Source organism: Aptenodytes patagonicus, chromosome 2, assembly GCF_965638725.1.
Source record: "Aptenodytes patagonicus chromosome 2, bAptPat1.pri.cur, whole genome shotgun sequence".
Taxonomy (NCBI): domain Eukaryota; kingdom Metazoa; phylum Chordata; class Aves; order Sphenisciformes; family Spheniscidae; genus Aptenodytes; species Aptenodytes patagonicus.
In genome coordinates, this window is record NC_134950.1 from 142,948,161 (window position 1) to 142,968,742 (window position 20,582).

At 42.3% G+C, this 20,582-nt stretch overlaps 2 protein-coding genes across 9 annotated transcripts in view; one reads left to right on the top strand and one right to left on the bottom strand.

Moving 5' to 3' along the window:
* Nucleotides 1-2,957, top strand: part of ICA1 (islet cell autoantigen 1) — a 74,225-nt gene extending 71,268 nt beyond the window's left edge. For all 5 annotated transcript variants that reach the window (XM_076331435.1, XM_076331436.1, XM_076331432.1 and 2 more), the window contains 2 exons: nucleotides 148-243; nucleotides 2,027-2,957. In XM_076331435.1, coding sequence (XP_076187550.1) covers nucleotides 148-243; nucleotides 2,027-2,148 — 218 coding nt within the window. In that variant the 3' untranslated portion in view covers nucleotides 2,149-2,957. The remainder of the gene's footprint in view (nucleotides 1-147; nucleotides 244-2,026) is intronic.
* A 14,500-nt stretch (nucleotides 2,958-17,457) lies between these two features.
* The window catches only part of GLCCI1 (glucocorticoid induced 1), a 57,150-nt gene continuing 54,025 nt past the window's right edge, over nucleotides 17,458-20,582 (bottom strand). For 2 of the 4 annotated variants that reach the window (XM_076331438.1, XM_076331439.1), the window contains exons 7-8: nucleotides 20,210-20,330; nucleotides 17,458-19,138 (exon numbers count right to left, since the gene is read on the bottom strand). In XM_076331438.1, the coding sequence (XP_076187553.1) occupies nucleotides 18,790-19,138; nucleotides 20,210-20,330 (470 nt within the window). In that variant the 3' untranslated portion in view covers nucleotides 17,458-18,789. The remainder of the gene's footprint in view (nucleotides 19,139-20,209; nucleotides 20,331-20,582) is intronic. The other 2 variants (XM_076331440.1, XM_076331441.1) reach the window with 1 other exon arrangement.

Here is a 20,582-nt window from a genome sequence, read left to right on the forward strand (position 1 = left end):
TGTACGAGGAAAGATACAAATGGCCATAACCATAACCATAATATTCTGCTCCATCATCTGATGTGTGCATTGTGCTGCCAGGCAGTGGGGTGTCGGAGTTAACAAAGTAATGCTTCACGCTAATGCTGCTGTATTATTGAATTTTAGGATGGGCAGCTAACAGCGTGAGCCCGCCGTCTATACCACAGCCAGCACAGAAACCAAACAGCCTGAATGTGAATGCTAACAAGACGCCCGTGAAAGGTGATACAGTCATGTATTTTTTCAGTTACTTTGCTTTTCCTTTTTAGCTGCGACTCTTGTATCTTTCCAGTCTTCTCAGTTACTCTATCATGATAAAGCCTATTTTTGTAGTAGTTACATGTCAAGAATCTTGTGCTTACTAATGAATTACTGTTTCAGCATTGATTATGTGCGTGATATGTATGTGTATGTGTATTTTTTTGGTAGGCTTCAGTGCTAGTAGTATGTCAAAAGAGTAATTTACTATAAAATGAGGGAGCTGAAACTACAGTTACTTTTGCTACTTTAATTTTGAGTCACACAGAATAGCATCCGCATGCACTTTGTCTAAGCTAAACAGTGTTTTGAAGCTCTAGGAGGACATTGTGGCTAAAATACAGGCTACTGATAAGGCAGAAGAGCCCTAATTGCAAATTTAGTTGATAACATACATCATATCAGTAATCATCTGTTTGAAACTTAATTCACTTCTTGCAACTGAGCCAAGAGTGCGTAGTCCTGCCATCTACTGAGACAGAGCCCTGCTGATTTTGAGTAGGGTTTTCTGGATAAATGAATCAGAAATATGTTGAATCCTTATTGCCAGTTTGTAGCCTATTCTGTGCATTCACATTTGATCAGAAGCTACGTCAAAGATGTTCAGTGCAGAAGAAAGGAGTGACGTGTATTCCTTCCCCTGCCTCCCGGCATTAAAAGACTGACTTTTTTTAGCTCAGCAGAAAAAAAGAGGGTTAAGGTGTTTTGGAAACTGTTTTGGAAATGAGTGTGATACACAGCCGCAGTACCTTCACCAGAAGAAGGAACAGTCTTCATCTACTCTGAAATCTGTGTTTATGAAAGTGGCAGGTACTCCAGCCTTGCAGACACCAAGGTGAAAGTCATGCCAGGAGGAGCCTATTTTGTCCGTAAATTCCTTGCGTCACAAAGAATGCTTTCATGCAACATTATCTCTCTGAGTGAAAGAGCGCATCTTATTTCACTATCAATATAGTACATGTTAAGCATAGGATCACAAAAAAAAAGCAAGCGGTGATGTACCTTCTTTATAGCAGCCAAAGTTGTCATCGCTTTACCCTGAACGTCTGCCCTGTTGGAATAAGAGAAGGTAGGAGACCTCTGTGAAATCTGTACGTCAATATAGACACATAGATGCAATAGTCCAGCTGCTGTTGGAACGTATTCCTGGTTCACATTTTTTTACATCCATCAACAAGTACACCCTAATACTAGAAGCTGTACTTGGAACTGGCTACGAAATGTACCCCCTCTCTCTCCAGCCAATACCTTCCCATTAAAACATTCCAGTAATGAATGAGTAATGACCTTGTGTGGTCGTATACAGGGGGGACAGAACAGTCACATGAACTGGATTTAGGCGAAGGAATTTAGTCCTGTAAGAGAGGTTGAAAGTAAAATCACTTTCCTTTTACTTTTTTGCAGGCACGCAGGTGCACACACAAATAAAATGCCTTTCATGAAACAAAGCTAGACAGAGCGAGATTGTTTCGATTTTTAATTGAAGTGTTCCTGTACCTATCACGGTAGGAGCCATATAAAATACACAGGCAGACAGATGTAAAACATTCATTCTTACTAAAGTTCCATATTCTGTTAAAGGTAGTGTTTTAAAATGCCATCACTCGTTCCGATTTTCTCATCAGAAGTGCCCTTAGTAATAAATTAAACAATAGCATGGCGTTTGTTTGACCTCAGTCAAACATTGAGTCAGTTTTGTTTTAAAATAGCTGACAAGGCTGTACTTTTCTTTTTTTCTTTTTTCCAGATCCTACAAAGAATCCTAAAGACTTGACTGCCTGGTTCAGTCTCTTTGCTGACCTTGACCCGTTATCCAATCCTGATGCTGTTGGGAAAACTGATAAAGAACATGAATTGCTTAATGCATGAGTCAGCTGCCTATGGTAACTCACATTCTTCCATTCATCAACACTATTTTGGGGTTTAAAAAAACTAAACGAAAATTAGTATGCTGTTGTGAAGCTATAAAGTATGTGCCATGATAATAAAACTAAAGGGAATGATTCCCCTTTTATATAGGTGCAGTTATTTGCTCTTGTTTTGTATAAAGAGTTCGCATTTATTTTCTACGTGGATTTACAAAAATGAGGTTAAGAATTAGGGCAGATTTCTTGCCAAATTAGATTATCTGCTGAAACACTGTCTTTGCCTGAGGTGATGCGGAGCTAACACTGGAGTGAAATACAAATTGCAAACCTATTTTTTTATAATGTTTCTTGAGTAAATAAATTAAAAAAAAAATGTAACTGAGGAGGCAGCATGAGTCAAACATCTATCACGTATATAATATATATATTACTGCTATGTTAAGATGTCAACTAAATTTGTTTTGTTAGTACTCACAGTGAAAAATCTGTGCTGGGGCTAATTATTGAAGAAATACATTTGGGTCTGTGCAGCCATGGAAATTGTGCCCTTTCTGATTTAACTTATTAGGCAAACTGCACTACATAAACAGAAGTCATGCCCAGCAGGCTTCTTTTCTGAGGTTTTTCTCCATTGCACCAACAGAATTTGCACCTGTTTGCAGAAGTTTCTTGCAACTGATGCTTTACCATGCCTTCAAAGCATTCATATTTCTGTTCGGAGTATTTTTCATCCAGTTTATTTCTGAAGCATGTGTTATTTTGAGCTTGTTGTGACATTAACTCTTTAATAAAATGATTTTGACAAAAAAGGCCTTTTATTCCCACTGGAATGCTGGTGTGCTGTTGAATTGGTACGTAACAAGCGTCTGAAGACAAAAGATATGACCCGTTTTTAGGCAGTACCTAATAATTCATATCATTACCTCACGCTGTTTCTGAATAGTAATCCAGTAGGACAGTAAGAAAATTTGAACTCGCTCGGTGTCCCTTTGCTTCCCCATCCGCCTTTTACAGCAAAGGAAGGTAAAAAGGATGTGTCAGCAGCCGCTTAAGATCATAAGTTCTGCATATTTGCTCTATGTACTGATAAGACCTCCTTTGCCATTTATTGTATTTGGCCTTTTTTAATTCAGTTACTTTTCCTTTTACGTTGGTGAGGTTTTTCACTCCCAGTTAGTTAATCCTTGCCTCGTGGTCTATTAGCTAACTAAGTACCTGCACTGGAAACCTGAAAATAACTATATAAATATAGAAGTTAACCAAACTGACCTGCTGCTTCTCAAATGCAACAGAACATCATTTGATGGCCGCGCTGAGCAGCATTAATGCGCATTTGATACCTCCTAGCTAAAAAGCTATGTGCTATCAGTGGATGGGGGGCTTGGACTGACTAGAGTTCAGCTGACTGAATCCTCAGCAAGTTTTAAATACCTCTGTACAAAACTGTAGTGTTCAAAGTCCCACCCCATATCCTGGAAGTCTCAAGGTACTTCAGCATTTGCCAGAGTTCTTCAGATGTTTAGCAGTATATTTTCACGTAAAACGGGTCTTCTCTTTGCACAGTACCCAGCCCACCCAGGTCCCCGGCACTGGGGCTGGTAATTAAGACATGGAAGCTGACGTAGATGCCTAACTGTTTGTTTCTAAAGATAAAACTTGATTCCCTCCACAGTATTTCCTACTGTTTGGTACTGGCAGTTCCTTGCTCCATAAGCCGTCTTTTCAGAGATGGATATCTTTCTTGAGCATTAGGGGGGAGCCTGAACTCCTGACTTTGGGCTGCAGGCTCTGGCAGTGAATAAGGCATCTACAAAGTAGATTAACTGGGAAATACCTAAGGTTTATGCTGAGGTCCACCTACACTTACGAGTGCTAGTTTGCATTCATAACACAGGATGTTTGCCTGAAATCCTCTTCATCTCAAACTGTAATTATCTGCAATGCCAAAAACATTAGGAGCTCAAGGGATAGACAGGCTGCTTTTCAACCCAACGTGGTTACCACTGAAATCATTAAACAGATTCTTGCAACTTTAAGTAAGTCTGTGGTTGCTAAACTTGCTCTGGATTATGTTTGTCTTGATGGTTGCTAAAACACTTGTGGACAATCCACTCTAGCATTTTTAGTAGCTGAAACAGTTAGGCTAAAAGCAAAGATGAGGCTGTATTGACTTCAAAACAGCTAATTAACTGTTCTTTAAGACTCAGAAAAATGTTTGGTTTTTAGGTCACAGATTCTAGACTTCCAGGATTTAAAAAAAAAAAACAAAACCTCCTGTCTTGATTGGGACAATTAATGGCATTGCACAAGTTCAGCTAAACATGTTCTGAATCCTTATCATGTTTTTAGGGAGAAAAATCACCTGAATGATCATCCCTTTTACACAAGAGAAACCATGACTGCAGGGGTTTTTTCCTGCCCACCCCCACCCCCCACTGCAATACCAATTAGTTCATATTATGCATTAATTTCTTGTAATATGTAATTTTTTAAATTAACATTAGCTTTGAATTTTTAGTCTTAAGCCTATGCAATTTTTTCACACTTTCAAATGAAAAAAGGAGCCAGAGGTATTTAAAATATAATTAATTTTGCTTAAAGAAAAGCAATTGAAATCCCTATGTACAATGCATTATTATAATGACATTTATTGAAGTTGAAAACTAGACCAAGAAAGCTAACCTCCTGCAAACAGGCATTTTTCAGGCAAAAATCTTAATTACAGAGTTACAAACAATACTTCCCTACTACTAATGAAGTGTATGGCATGCACTTCTCGGCAGCCTGGGCTGCGGTGTGACTCCAAGCCCCAGTGCCATTGTGAGAGGATTTTCTGTGGTGTGCGTAGAGGCTCAGCAGTAGTTGGGACAACAGGGTAGTTCATCATCCTGGTACAATCACAGATTGATTGTTCTACACACACACCGTTCATCTTGATTTAATAAGCTTCATTCCGGTTGCATATTCTGGTTTAGTAGTGGATTGTTTTAAAATAAAAACAGCTGCAGAACCCCTATGGCAGATGAAAACAGTGGTAATTGATTAACTGTCTTTTATCGGGAAGTTTATTAAAGTTGATGTAATTGATTTTGGTGAGTCGAGGTTTCTACAAATCTAAGAACAGCTGCTTCAGGGGAATTGGAGTGTGCGCCTTGGGAATTGAACAGCTCATAGAGAAAACTAACAAGTAACTAACTTTTCTGGCCGCCTTAAATGATCAGAATTTACTTCCAATATAGTAGAATATGACTTACCTTGTGCCCCTCTGCTGATTCCATATCCAGCGTTGCATGGGCATGACATTGATGTACTTTGAAGCAGGACCGTTTGGCCGCAAGCAGCCACCTGCCTTCCCCTAACACCCTTTTTTTAAATGGGTGCCCTTCAAACATTAGGGGCTGCACATGCTAGAAAAACGGGACCACCTAAGCAACGCGGTGACTGTGAGTGGAGAAGCACCAGCAGCAGCTTTGCTCCAAGTGGGAATAGCAGCAGGCCTATAAGCCCTGACCGCTCCAGAATCTGATCCTAGAAAGGCTCAGGAGAGCAGGAGGTTGGTGTTGTGCATCATGCTGAGTTTTCCTGGTGTCTCTGCCACTACCATTTGCCATCTACCATCATGTCCCACTGCAGGTGCCAGGAGATACCGGATGGGCACCACTGAGGAATGAATGGTGGTTGTACTGTCCATGCTTGCTGCTGAGAGCATGTGGGGTGAAAGAACCCCAGGGCAAAGGAAGAAGAGCAGGAAGGTCCTCTCTTCTCTCAGTGCAGTTCCCAAACACGATTACTGAGAGTAGCAGCAAGACATTGACATGGTGAAGGTGCAGCTGCCAGTGTTGGGGCCCTCCTCACTTTTTCAAGCTCCCTTCCTCTTCTGCCCAGCATGCAGTTGCTGCTTCCTCCCACTCAGTCCAGTACCCATCTGCTTTCTCCTCCCTGGTAGAGAGGCACTGGGGCAGGCTGGCAAGGGCAAGCTGGGCAGCGTAGGGAGGCCATGCCGCGAGCATGTACTCTCACTCACCTTATCAGTGAGGAATAGTTGCAAGGGTTGGATTTCTGCCACAGTAAGCCATGGCCAGCCAGGGACCCAGCGTATTCCTAGGTTTTTACCACTATGGGTGTGTAAGTAACCTGAAGTTGAGCCCTCACTGCAACCTAGGCACACTACCCAATTTAGTGTTTACTGTAAATCCCCCTCTCAGTAGCCTACTTTACAATTGTAAATGTCTTATTTTTTACCAAGCCACCATATGGGAAGGCAGGAAGCAGAGCAACAACTAGGCTTGCCAACAGCCAAGCAGCAGAGGGTTTGCCTCAGCTGAGAAGCAGAAACGCTGAGACAGTCTAGCACCACATTGGCAAACTAGGTACAAACGAGCTGCTTCCCACTGTGGGGGCTGCCGTCCTCGCTCAGCATGTGCTTAGCGCGCCCAGCCTGGCTGCGATGCCGCATAGCGAGTGAGCCCGATACCGTGCATGTGCACGCAGAGACTCTACAGCGACAGTAAACAAGGGTGCCGTGGCCAAACAGGCCCTGCAGGTTCAGCAAGTTTTGCCTTGGGCAACCATCTGGCCTCCAGCTCCAAGGCGGGCTGGCTTTGCAGTGAATCAGACCATTACCCAGATGTTCATTAACAGTGCTCTCCTAAGCATAAAATTGACTTTTCCCCTCATTGACTAATTAGAAACCAGTATAATCTTCCCTTTAAGTAACTCAAGGTATTTGCCTGCACCAGAGCCCACCATGTTAGACCTGCTGGAGCGGGTCCAGCGGAGGGCCATGAAAATGATCAGAGGGATGGAACACCTCTCCTGTGAAGAAAGGCTGAGAGAGTTGGGGTCGTTCAGCCTGGAGAAGAGAAGGCTCTGGGGAGACCTTATTGCAGCCTTTCAATATACAGGTGTATAAGAAAGACAGACTTTTTACCAGGGCCTGAGGACAAGGGGCAACAGTTTTGAACTGAAAGAGGGTAGTAGGATTTAGATTGGATATAAGGAAGACATTTTTTATGATGAGGGTGATGAGACCCTGGAACTGGTCACCCAGGGAAGTTGTGGATGCCCCATCCTTGGAAGTGGTCAAGGCCAGGTTAGATGGGGCTTTGAGCAACCTGGTCTAGTGAAAGATGTCCATGGCAGGGGGTTGGACTAGATCTTTAAACCAGTCTGTGAGTATGTTGAAGTGAGGAGGCTACCACTCGCCAGGGAGCAGTGTACAACTCCCATCAACTCTTAATTCTGTTCTACCATAGCGAAAGCTTGACGTGCCCAACCTTGTAATTAATCCATAGTGGAAGAGTGTGAAGTTTTGGCTGCTTTCAAAAAATTACAAGATATAAATTAAAAAGAGAGAAGTGTGCTGTAGCTCGGAGGTGAAGGTCTGGCTCATTCTACCTGCCAGCTATTTACACTGGTTGCTGTTGGAATCTTTATGGGGTAATGAATACCAAAAAAAAGGAGGGAAAAAAGTAGATAAGGGATTTTAGAAGTGACTGCAGACCTACCTAAGCTGTTAAAGAAGTTACAGCTAGCCTTCTCTTTAAACAGAAGTCTTTCATCTAGCCCAGAAACCTACTCTGTAGGGTGTTTCTCTTATTTTGAACTTCCATAGCTATTATGGCAGTAGGAAAGGCCCCGGGACAGGTGCTGGGAGCTATATGCTTCATCAACAGGCTGGAGAGAGGGAAAAAAATTTAAAAGTGCTACACAATGAAATCATCCACCCTGTCTCCACCTAGGTGGGTGGGTAACAGCTGGCTGCAGGAAACAAGCATGCTGAATGTAACAGGAGCAGGATCTGACAAGGAAAAAAACCAAACCCTTACTATTATTCCAAGTGCAGCCCTCAGAATAAACCCTTGACACATAAAATACAGAAATTAAAATCATGGGCCACTGAAGTAACAGCTTTGCTGTTACAGCTGCATATTTTCCTGGACTGTTTAGGCAGTCCGTGTGGTCTTCCATGATCATCTCTGCCTTGAACTTGAGTACCAAAGCTTCAGAACACCAAAGTCTGACAACAGAGAGCGATCCTCACCATGGCAGGGCGATAGTTTGATTTGATTTTTAGAAGACAACAGAAATTCTGAAGAATGAGACAAGCCCTGACGGGATTTTTCAGATCTACGGTTCAGCTGGGTCTTGGGCCGATCTAACCTTTCTGCGAGGTTGTCCCTGGATTTGGTGACAACAGCCAGGGCTGCAAAGGAGCCAGAGGCACATGAGCGATTCAAGGCTTTTCCCCCAAAATGCCAGCCTATGCTGTTAAGTCACAGAAGCCTGCTCAGGGCTCAGGTCCGTGAGCATCCCAAACTCATCTAACTGTGGGCCACCGCCCCATGGTGTCCTAGCAGGCCCTTTCCAACTGAAAGAAGAGCCTGTAATGGCACTGATCTGTCTGAAAACTTGGCAAAAAAAAAAAAAAAGGAAAGGGGAAAAAGAAAAGTTTGAGGCAGCAGAGGTCACACAGGCACGCGAGCCTGCACAGCAGGGAGATGCCGGCAGCAGCAGCAGCGCTACCAGAGCCCTTGGGCAAGGCCTGTGGTCACCTCTACTTGTCACCAAACCACAGCCAAGCTTACCTGCAAGATATACACAGCTGTTACTGCTCTTCATGTAGGGAAATAATAATTACAAAAAGCCTTAATCAAACAAAATCTCCCTTTTGTCCACCCTTAACCCTCCCTCCCCCTCCCACACTGAGCACTTTGCAGCTTTTGCTTTCATTTTTAAGGGAAGTGATCCAGGTCTCCTTGGAGGTAGGAGAGCTCTTGGCTTCACCCGCCTTTGCCACATATATTAGTTATTATTGCTGTGCTTCAAAGGCTGGATGGACCTCAGAGAGCGCAGGTCCATCTCACAGCTCGCAGTGTAAGCCATGGGACCATTGCCAAAACAAAGTATAAAGGGAAACAAGATTAAAAAGCAAACAAACAGAGGCATTCAGGAAGAAAGCCTGCACTGACACTGCTTCAAGCCCCCACCCATTTTAACAGCCCATCCTGTTAGCAAACATTAAATGCAATCAGAAAACACTAAAAATCCATAATGGGTCATCTTCCTACTTGAAATTTGCAGGAGCAGATTGAACTGTCTGTCCTGGGGTGGTTTTTAATAAACAGTACAGCTTGCCTGTTAAGTGGTTTGGGTTCCCTCTCCGTTCCCCATAAACATGTGAAGTATCTAATGGAGGGGCTTAATTGAGGTTGAGGTACGTAACGTTGTTTTCTTTGATGGTTGTTATCCAAGTGAAAGAAGGAAAGTGTTTTAAGATACAGGAAAATGCTTTTATGGCCCCAGAATAAGTCCTCCTGTTGTGTAGCATCGCTGAAACAAAACAGGTTCCTTTCTGCAGGGAGGACTGCCAAAATGAAGCAAGTGCCTCTCTGTGGGGAAGACTTAATCCAACGTACACAGCATCAGCATCGACAAAATCTCTATCAAGGTGCTTAAATTTCTGCACCAGGCCATATGGAAAACCTGACCCACAACAGTGTCAAGTAGCTTGGGGCCAGTCTTACCGTGACTCATAGGCTCATGATGGTTCCTGTCCCCAGGCTGCTGCCGGAGCCTGAAACACCACCGTGATGCTGCCTGCCTTAAGTCCCGAAGGCTGCAGGAGACCAGGACATGTCCTTGTGGTTTGCAATGAGAAGGAGGAAACCTCTCCCGGCTGTCAGAGACAGCGGAAGGGAGACTGCCATGCAGGAGGGACAGGCAGAGGGTTGGGAAATAGAGACTCCTGCCATGGCAAAGGCTGGGAGCTGGTGACTTCTGGCACCAGGAGGACAGCTCCTGCTCCATCTGCAGATCTGCATCTACAGAACAGGGCCAGTGCCCTGGTAGCAGGCGGGGGCTGGGAGCTGTGTCCCATGAAGCCCCTGCACCTGCCAAGCCTGAGCCATGCAGCCCTGCTAGGAGGCAGCAGCAACTGACAGCAGTGGGCAACTCCCTGCTGCCAACCTGACCGGTCATCTAGGGAGGTTTGCAGCTTGCCGGGGACTTGGATCTGGGATGTTGTGGAGAGACTGCCAAGGCCTCTCCAGCCCACAGACCCATCATCAAGTGACAAAGGTTTGGCAAAAAAAGGGTGCAGGGTGATGTGGTCAACATAGACCTCAGAGATCAACAAAACAGGGGCTCACCCCAGGTGAGCCCAAATAAGCAAAGTGCCCAGACAACAGCACTGTGGGGCGCTCCCCTAGCGCTTCTGGGAGATCAGGGTGGCTCCCTGAAGGGGCTGTAAGCCAATGCATGCAGCCTGGGGAGCAAACGGGAGGAATTCGAGGCCTGCATGCAGTTGCAGGGCTATGATCTCACTGGGATCACAGAATTGTGGTGGGACAGCTCACACAACTGGAGCGCTGCCATGGCTGGATAGGGGCTTTTTAGGTAGGACTGGCCAGGATGATGAGGAGGGGTAGCTTTATGTGGGAGAGTACTGGGAAAACATGGATACCTTGGGATGACCTTGGGATCTGTGGTGACCCAGCTGAGAGCTCATGGGTCCGGATTAGAGGGCAGACCAACATGGGCAACATTGTGATGAGCGTCTGCTACAGACCACCTGATCACAAGGGAGGATGAGGCCTTCTTCAGACAACTGGAAGACGCCTCACATTCACAGGCCCTGTTCCCTGGGGACCTTGAACCACCCTGAGGTCTGCTGGAGGGACAACACAGCAGGAGACAAGCAATCCAGGAGGTTTCTGCAGTACCCCAATAACTTCCTGACAGAGTCAAGGAGCTGGTGAGGGGAGATGCTCAGCTAGATCTCATACCTACAAAGAACAACTGGTCAGGAACATGAAAGTTGCGGGCAGCCTTGGCCAAAGTTACCACAAGACAGTGAAGTTTAGGATCCGGAGAGGAAGGGAGAAAAGCAAAAAGCAGGATCACAACCGTGGACTTCAGGAGAGCGGACTTTGGCCCCTTCAGGGACCTGCTTGGAAAAACCCCATGGGATACAGCCCTGGAAAGGAGTCCAAGAGACCTGGCTGATTTTCAAGGGTCACCTGCTCCAAGCTCAATCCTTCCTCTCTACTCAGCACTGTAGAAGGCTCAGGGGGGAAATCTTATCCACGTGGATCAATATCTGAAATGGGAGGAGGGGGATTGGTGTCAGAAAAGATGGAGCCAGACTTTTCTCAGTGGTGCCCAGAGACAATGGGCACAAACTGAAATTCCATTTAAACGTACCAAATTACTTTTTTGACTGCGAGTGTGGTCAAACACTGGACCAGGTTGCCCAGGGAGGTCATGGAGTCTCTGTCCCTGGAGATAATATGCCAAACCTGACTGGACACTGCCTGAGCAACCTGCTCCAGCTGACATTTATGACAGTTACGTCATTTTTGATCAAAAGGGCTATATCCACAAATTGACTTTCCACATCCAGAATATTCTTACAACTCTATTCAACTGTCCCTAATCCTGAAGGCACATAAATCTTTAGACGTTTAGTTTCCCTCAGTGCATTTCCACAGGCACCACAGGGCGCCTACGCAAGCGCCAAAGACCCCAGGCTGCTGGAATGCCTCACGCTGAAGTACTCACAGGATTCCCAAACAAGTTCCCCCCCCCCCCCCCCCCAAATGTCTAGTTTGCTGTCCAGTCTAGTAGATACATTTTCTCACTTACTGGATATAAAAACAAATCATGCTACAGTGCTGCATTCAACAGCCTTTCAGTTAGGATGCCACCAGAGAGACAGATTGCGATCTATAGATGGCCTGATTTGGAGAATGAATGACATTTATCCAGGCTAATGCTCCTCTGGAGTATTAAGGCATCCACTGTCTTCCTAACCCAAAGAACATCCTGTACATACAAATATGCACATACAAGGTTACCCTTCAAATCAGGTACAGGTGCCTTTGCTTTCCCATTGCTTAGAAAGTGAAAGACCTACTACCAACATCTTCATCTCCCCCCCGCCCCCAAGGGCTTAGTATTCCCCTCCAGAGGAGGGTCAGAACAGAAAGTCCTCCCTAGAGGGAAGCAGGTTTCTTAGGTACTGAATTCAGAAAGTGTCTAAATTGTCTCCTTGGCATTCCTCACTAGAACAGAAAACACGTCCACCATTGTACCCAACCTCATTTCATGAACAAGAGCCCCTGAATGAGGTGGCAATCCTTAAAATACACACACATGCCCCATCCAAAATAAAACCATGCAGTGAAAGCCTGTAGTATGGTACCATCTCTGTACTGTCATAGAGATGTAAGGCTACACCTGAAACTTCTTATTTTTTCAGTGACTGACACCGAAATGCTGGATTTTTTTTCAGCATTCTCAGGAGGTACAACGAATTAGAATCCAAAGTAATCACAAAAGCAGAGTCAAGCAATTATTTTTTCTTATTTCCTGAAAACAATGTTTTTCCAAAGGCAACACCCTTACTTTTTTAATTTTTCACAAGAATGAGTTCTTCCTTCCCTATGTAACAAGCCCAAAGATAGATACCACCAATCTTATGGAAAGGTTACTCCCTGAAAAACCTCTGTATCAGAGATAGGGCAGGACTAGAAATTCTTATCTGAATAGAAATCAGAAAGGAGTAATTGCATCACCCAGCCTTTCGGCACCAAACCTTAACAGGGAGTCTAGTTTCTTTTAGCTTTCTCCTCCTTGGAGAAAGAACCTCCTTCCACAAAAATCTCAAGAACTCTCAGATCTCATCTCCTCCTGCAGTAAGCAGTTCGACACCCAGAATTAGTTAACATGACTGCTACGCCTAGCAGTCTGGATTTAGATAACGCTATTTACTTACAGTTTATTTGGAGAAGTAAAAACAAGGGTACAAGAAATAGATGACCATGGGTATTACTAAACATACATTGCCCTGAGCAAACCCTATGTCTCAACCAACAGCTGTACAAATCACTGCAAAGTTTAACCACACACTTCACTATGCACATACACACACACACAAAAAATTAAAACCCCCAGAACTTATTTTTCTACAGGCGCAGTTACTAGCTTAATTGTGCTTCGTTGACAAGCTCAGTCTCTAATTCAAGGGGGGAAAAAAAAAAAAAAGAAAAAAGATTACACAACTTCCCCTTCTCCCAGGCTTCCAGCTCCTCTGCATCTGAGCTTCCAGGCTACAGCTCAAGGCAGCCAATTTAACATCAGAACTTGTTACAACCTGAGATGAAATTTCAAGCTCTTCTCAAAAAAGGGGTCATCTCTCTATCCAGCTTCACCTGACTGCTATTCTTTCTTGTTGTCAATTGAATTAGCAGTTTAACTGGCATGTTCACTCACTTCCAATGTGGTCTTTACCGAGGGAACACCACCTTCTCAATCAGCATTTTCCTATCAGCCCCAGTTGAGTGACACAGTTATTTCTGTGACCTGTTGCACTCCAAAAAGATACCACCTACTCTCCAGTTTCTTGCCATCTCTCCAAAATTACGGTGCTATTGAGGAGGTGACAGAAATCAAAACAACTACAAAGTTACTCAACCACTTCTGCTTTACTGGAGACTTCATTCATATGTGACACAAACCAAAAATTTTCAGAAGCCAGAAATTATCCTTCCAAGAACTATTCCAGACAGTTTGAAGAAAAAAAAAAGTGTTAATTCCCTAGTTAAAAATATTGCAGCAGGCTACTTTTTTAGTGAGGCAAGAATGCTTAAGGTAGTTAAAAAACACCTACCTTTTTAAAGTCAACTGAAATGTAAAAAGCCCCAAATAATCATGAGTTAGTAAGGCTTATAAAAATATCATCTTTGAGCACATCCTTTGTAAAATCATCTCATTTTAAACATATCAGTACTTGAAAAAATCCACCTTTGCAAGTTGGCCCAGTACCTAATTACCCTTAGTGCTAAAATAAATCCACATTTCTAGTGTGAATTCATCTAGCTTCATTTTCTTACTGCTTAATATTCCATGTCTGTTAAATTTAAGTAGCTCGTTACTAAGTATTTCCTATGTAGGTATTTACTAACTGGAATTAAGTCACTCCTCAACTGTTAAGTTAAACATGTCGAGCTCCTACAAAACCTTGCTGTGTTTTTTCCAGTACCTCACTCATTCCTATAGCTCTTCCCTGTGCCTTCTCCAGCCTTTTGTAGTCTTTCCCGAACTAGACAGTTTTCCAGGATAGGTTACACTAATGCAAACAGAGACAAGACATACGTATTTTAACTGCATGACAATCTTTGATCAAACAACCTCCTTTAGCCAAGCACCAACTGTGAATGGCTGTACGTGTACATCCCAGTAAGGGATGTACTTTCCCAGCTTTCACTCACTTTTTCCTTGCATTTAAGTTCTGGAAACACATTGCAGGAACTATGGTTATTTCCTCCCAATTGTGTAGCTTCAGATTTGTGTTTGCATGGCTATATTTTGCAAAGCAAGCCAGGCTTTTACAACAGTAATTGATTTATACTTCTACTAGTCATCTGTCATCTTCAAGCTGCTCGGATTTTACCTCAAGTGACAGATGAAGGTATCAATCCTTTACCATGGAGTAAGGCCAGGAGCTAGTTTGCTAAGCCTCAGTGGTCTTCATTTGCAACTGCAATGTCAGCCAACATCTCTAATCCATTCAATTTCTTGTGTTTACTTTGTATTACTCCAGGGTTATGTTTAAATACTGTGAAGATACCGAGGCTCTACCCTTGGGCCAGTATCTGGCCCTTCCCAAGAGCCAATTCCTCAGGAAGCCATAAATCATTTCCCTGACAGCACTCCGCTTCCTAAAACAAGCAGGTCACTATGTGTTGCCCCCTACCCCCAGCGTATGTAGCCACGGGCTCCCCTTACACAGCCCTCCAGGCTGAAGAGTCCATTTCTAGAACCATGAATTGCTAGAAAATGTAAAATTCAAGTTGAGGAAGATCTTTTAGTCACAAAGCAGGGACACAAGGCACAATTATTTCATTAGCTCTCTACTCTCAGCACTTTTCGGACTGCTTGCCTTGGCTTTGAGGAAGACATGCAGCGAACTACACAAAGCACACAACTTCGAAGTGTGGTTTATGTGGAAGCAGCACGTTACCGCAACCGTAACTAACCAGGCAAGGCCTAGGTTCACAGGGATGGTGAAAAAGCTACCTGTGGTACAAGTTGCATCACATCTTTTCAGGGTGAGTTACACACTTTTGTCAAAGTAACTCTTGAGAAGAGAATGCCCTCCCACACAAGGGCAGCCCGAAACTGCTGCAGCCAAGTCCATTTACAGGACAAGGCAGTCACAAAGCTTTTCCTAGCAAGCCCTACAAGCTGATGATGAAATGGCTGAATGCAAGCCGTTTCTGACGGAAGGACATCACGCGTTTTCATAGCAGGGTGGGATACTACATCCTTTGAGGCTCCAGACTTTCAGCACTTTCAGTTAACTTTCAGTTAATGTTTTTAATGTAGTCACATCAAAACATTGTCATCTTTGGGATGCTGAAAACTTGAATTTCCACTTACTGATAATAAGCATTAACCCATTCTTGCTGGTTATTGCCATAGTGCTCTTCAGTAAACACTGACTTTGGAGGGTTTACATGTATTTAAATATTATTCTTCTTTCTTCCTCCCTCCCCCTCACACCCCATCTGGAAAGAATTATTCTGCAAGTCAAATGACAATCATTTGACTCACACAAAACAATATGAAACCAAGACTGTCAGTAGAATTATACCACATCCTTTAGGGGTTTAGTTTAGTTTCACATAGTGAAACATCTAATGGCTTTCATAATTTTCAACAGATAACTTGAAATTACCCATACCACAAACACAGCAGTGGATACACAGTTTCCAATAACGCTTAACTGATTTTTTTTTCCTATGCTTCGAAGAGAGAAAAACCTCATCATATGCAGAAATAAAATACGCTTTTTTTAAAGCATATTTAAGCATTCAGCTATTTTTAGATTTTTTTTCCTCCCTAGAACAGCGTTATGCAAAAATCAATAGATAAGAGATTATCTTATTCTTGAGGACATAGCACACTAGTCATAAAGATACATGGTTGACATTATTCTAGATGTAAATCTGGAACAATATTAAACTTTAATCTCATTCTATGGTGTTTCATACACAGTTTCCAAAACAAATAAGCGAACCACTGCTTTTGTGCCCCCCCCCCCCCCTTTTTAACTATAATTTTTATTTAAATAAGACACGAGAACTTCTATACCAAAAAAATACAAAACAAAAGCCACACATTTCCTTGTGTAAAGCAATATTATGTGATAACTTGAATACTGTTCAGCACAGTGGCTAGAAATAACAGTACACCTATGTACAAAACTTTAAACAATATTTGACAAATTTCTACAGCTGGATGTAGAATACAATTGAGATAAACAACTGCTGGGAAATTTACATGACAAAGCATTAGCTTTAACACATTTGGTTCAAAATCTTTAAATCTGCTAAGAACAAATGTGCAATTTAATTAATATTTAGTTTCTCGTGGAAAAAATAAAAAGAACATGTAATGGCATTGCGAATATTGTACAGAGTTCATCACAGATCTAAAAACCACTCATCATATCCCCTGGTAACCTAACACCAATAACAAACTACGATTTCTTCTCTGGACATAACCAGAGCATAAAAAGGTCATCATACTGCAATGTTAATCTAGAAAGAAAAATATTAAAAGGAATTGATACTTACATCACTAGTATTTTCTCCCCTTTATCTTCAGTCTATAAAATATATAGTGTTTTCACCTAGGCCTGAGATTAGTAGGGTTAAAGATGGCTGTTGTGTTTCAGGAAGGTCTTTCACATGAAAATGGTTAGAGACCGATCTCTCTCTCCTATATTTTCTGCAAGGGGACTCAAAAAACAGTGACTGTTTTATAGGCTGCAAATTCCACCTTGTAACATAGTATTAACAAAACCTCGGTAATAAAAAGGAAACGATGCTGTATCTCCAAAGAAAGCACATATTTAGCGAGTAGTTATTGGTGGTTCACTCTCACCCCCCTCCAATCTCATCTTCAAAAGAGGAAAAAAACATAATGGAGCAAGTTTAAATGCTCAGTAGCTGCAGGCTACTAATCTCTTCAATTCCTGGAAAAGGTGAACCTTACTCTCTTAGGAGCAGACAGCATAAATGTAGTTCCACTGAGCTGAAAGCAACGGAGCAAGAACATCAAGTTTATTTTGCCTTTGGGGTCCTCTGTATCACAGGAAATTATCTCTGAAAGCAATGCTCCTCTTGTTCCAGTACAACAGAAGAGCACCACTAACCCATTCTTGCCGTGTACTATTTTGAGAAAGTGTCCAGCCTGCAAAACCAGGATTATTTTACAAGGATTTTTTTTATTCACACTTAAGGAGGGGGGGAAAACACACTTTTACACACACAACTTAAGTAACTGAAAGTTATGGGAGAAGCTTTGATTAAGTAACATGAACTTAAACCTATTGTTTTCCCCACCCCTCTTAGAACACCCACTTGCTACTTTTGGACTTCAATCCAAACACAATTACTCACTACATAAATAAAATGCGGCTCATCTAACACTGCTTGACAAAATCTGAAAACCTATTTCCAACCAGCAAATGAATGAACATTTCCAAAAGAGAAACTAAACATTAATTTGACTTTTAGACGGTAACAGTAGCATTTCACATCCTTAACTGCCAACAAAAACATGAGAGGAAATCCCCGTCACCCCCTGTGAAACCTGAAAGAATTTCTGTCCTTGAACAAAAACATTCTCGTCTTTCAAAATCCTCTCAAACACAACGTGGAATGTTTCTCATGTACAGCCTAGTACTGAACACTTTATTTGCAACAGTTTAACAGTCATTAACTGAGCAACACCTGAAACCTTTAAATGCCACATTTTTACATATATTGAAATGACAGTAAATGCAACAGTTGTTTTGCTTGTAAGCACATGACAAAGTGATATACATCACAGATTTGCTGGTTCTCCTCATGTTCACCCATGTCCAGGGTCATCGTTCACCTGGATCTGAATGCACTTATTCCAAGAAAGTGGAATGTAATGAGGAAATATTAATGCATAAAATAAGGAAAGGCAAAAGAGTGATGTTCCCTCTTTAGCTTTGTAGCTGTAAAATATTTTATATCCCAATATGATATACATTCCAAGTTACCTGAGTTTACACTTCGAGAGAAGTACCTGAAGCTAGGCCATAGGGTGGGCACTGTGCAACTGTTGTGGCCATTTTTTTTTTTTTTTTTTTGCATTGTGTGTATTACAGAAGTTAGAAACATAAACACCTGGATCAATTGTAAACATAATCCTGAAGTACAGTATTTTCCATAGGACACAACACAGCAAGACATTTTCTATTCAGACAGGCAACTTTTTTTATATATATATATAGAGCTTATTTATACTGTAGAATTTGAAACAGAACACAGGACACAGTACTAATCTGGTCAAACATACTATGAAATGCATAGTCTCCACTTAAAACGCTTAATGTTACATGGATTCTGCAGGCATTACTGCTTTCTCACAAAAAATGCTGAATATGAATTCTGTCCCTGCCAAGAACAGCGTTGAGATATTTTTTCGAATGCTGCTAAGTATTCCGTGTTGTTCTCAAAGGTTGCCACCTCATGCAGATGTATCTGAACTAGTATCTCCTCAATCCTTGTTTCAGGGCAGAGGCCTGCTCCACCTTGGTCTAGATCAACACATAGCTCTGAGGAGAGGAATGGTCTTCAGTCTGAATTTCTTGCAAAAGCGGCTGCTGCTGTTGGGACGGTTGCTGTACCGGGACCTCTGTAGAGTCCATTGTGCTGGTGTCATCTGACAGAGACGAGAAAGAGACCCGAGAGGAAAGCTGCTCAACAGTCAGGGTGCTCAAAGCTGTGCTTTGACCAGAGTTTGGAGAGTTCTTCAGCGTCAGGTCTGAAGCGGGAAGGAGGGGGCCCAGAAGTTTTACAGGACAGAAAGCTGATCCGGTTGGGATGAAATTAACCTTGTTTTTGTCAGGACATGAAAAGAGAGGGGCTGAGACAGGCTGACGAGACCTACAACAAGAAAAAAGATTATATACCTGGCCAACCAAGATGTTTTATACATCATGAACTTTGTGGTTCTACACGTTGCTAAAATGTGAATGACAAGGAATGGGATTAATTGGACAGAGGGGCAAACATCTTCCATATTGGTAGTCAGCTAACTGATCCACAGCATTAAAAATAGTACCGTCACAAAAATGACTTGATAATTACTGGATAAACATGCAACTTCCAGCAAGAAAAATCTGCAGTACATATGCACGTGAAAAAATGCCGCGGTAATTTAGAATGGCACAAATTCTTCTTTAATAAAAACAATGCAGCAACAACACATTCAGCCATATTAAATCCTTTTGAGAACCTCCATGAAATAGACCTCTCCTTTCCCATATTCCGTAATTTGTCTGGAGGCTTCCTCCACAACCCAACATTGCTCCTTCACCATCCAGCAGGCAATGAATGCTGTTAGAGCAAGACACGTCCCCTCCTTAATTCTTTCATCCACAGGAGCTAAGCATGCAACCTTGACAGCATGTGCTCAAATACTGCTGGGTCTAGGGGAAAAAGACACGATGTCCAAGAGTTTAATTTCTGATTCCTTGCTCAGCGAAAATATTGAGCAAAGTCTATGCCATAAGTATACTACTGTCTACAAACACTTTACAGAGGTTTCATTCCATTTTATATGTTTTATACGTATCAAAACGTAACCTATGCTTGAAACTGATAAAGAATTATGACAAGGAAAGTTTTTGTTTTAAGCCACAAACATTTAAAAAGTTAGTAAAAAATATATGGAAAGAGGTTTATAAATGCTTAGGAAATTAAATGTACCTTATCTTTTCTGCTTGGATTTTTGTTGCCTTTTATAAATGCACAAAAAGAGTTCAAGCATAAAAGACTCCATTTCCTCTTCAAACCAACGTGAACACTTCAACTTCTCTTCTGTACAAACTCTAAGAATAGTTTGCTCCTGAAAAACTCATCAGCTGGAATAGTTTATTCATCTGCAGTTGAATAGGCTCAGTAAACAGGTTTACTGCTTTGCAGATACCAGCTGATATAAAAGGCATTACTTACGACATTTCCTCAAAGACCTTCACTCGCTCACATCCCTCTGGGGGCTCTCGTTTGAACATGTAGCTGTTGTTTGGTTTGGGAGATGAGGCATACTTGGGCAACGGTGAGCTACTCCCACTGTCTGAAAATTTAAAGCAGTTATATTACTAGAGATTGAGAGTGCTTTTTAATTAAATTTGATTTCCAAACAAGATGCCTTTTTTCACAATTTAGCCACTATGCCGGTTTGCTTCTACCACAATGCTTCCTTTATTGCAGGCTATTTCTAACACCCTTGTATAGCACATTTCTCCTGAATAAAAGCTTCAGTGCAGCAGTAATCTACCATATAACAACACATAACAGGAGGATATTTTTATCCAGAACACTGCAA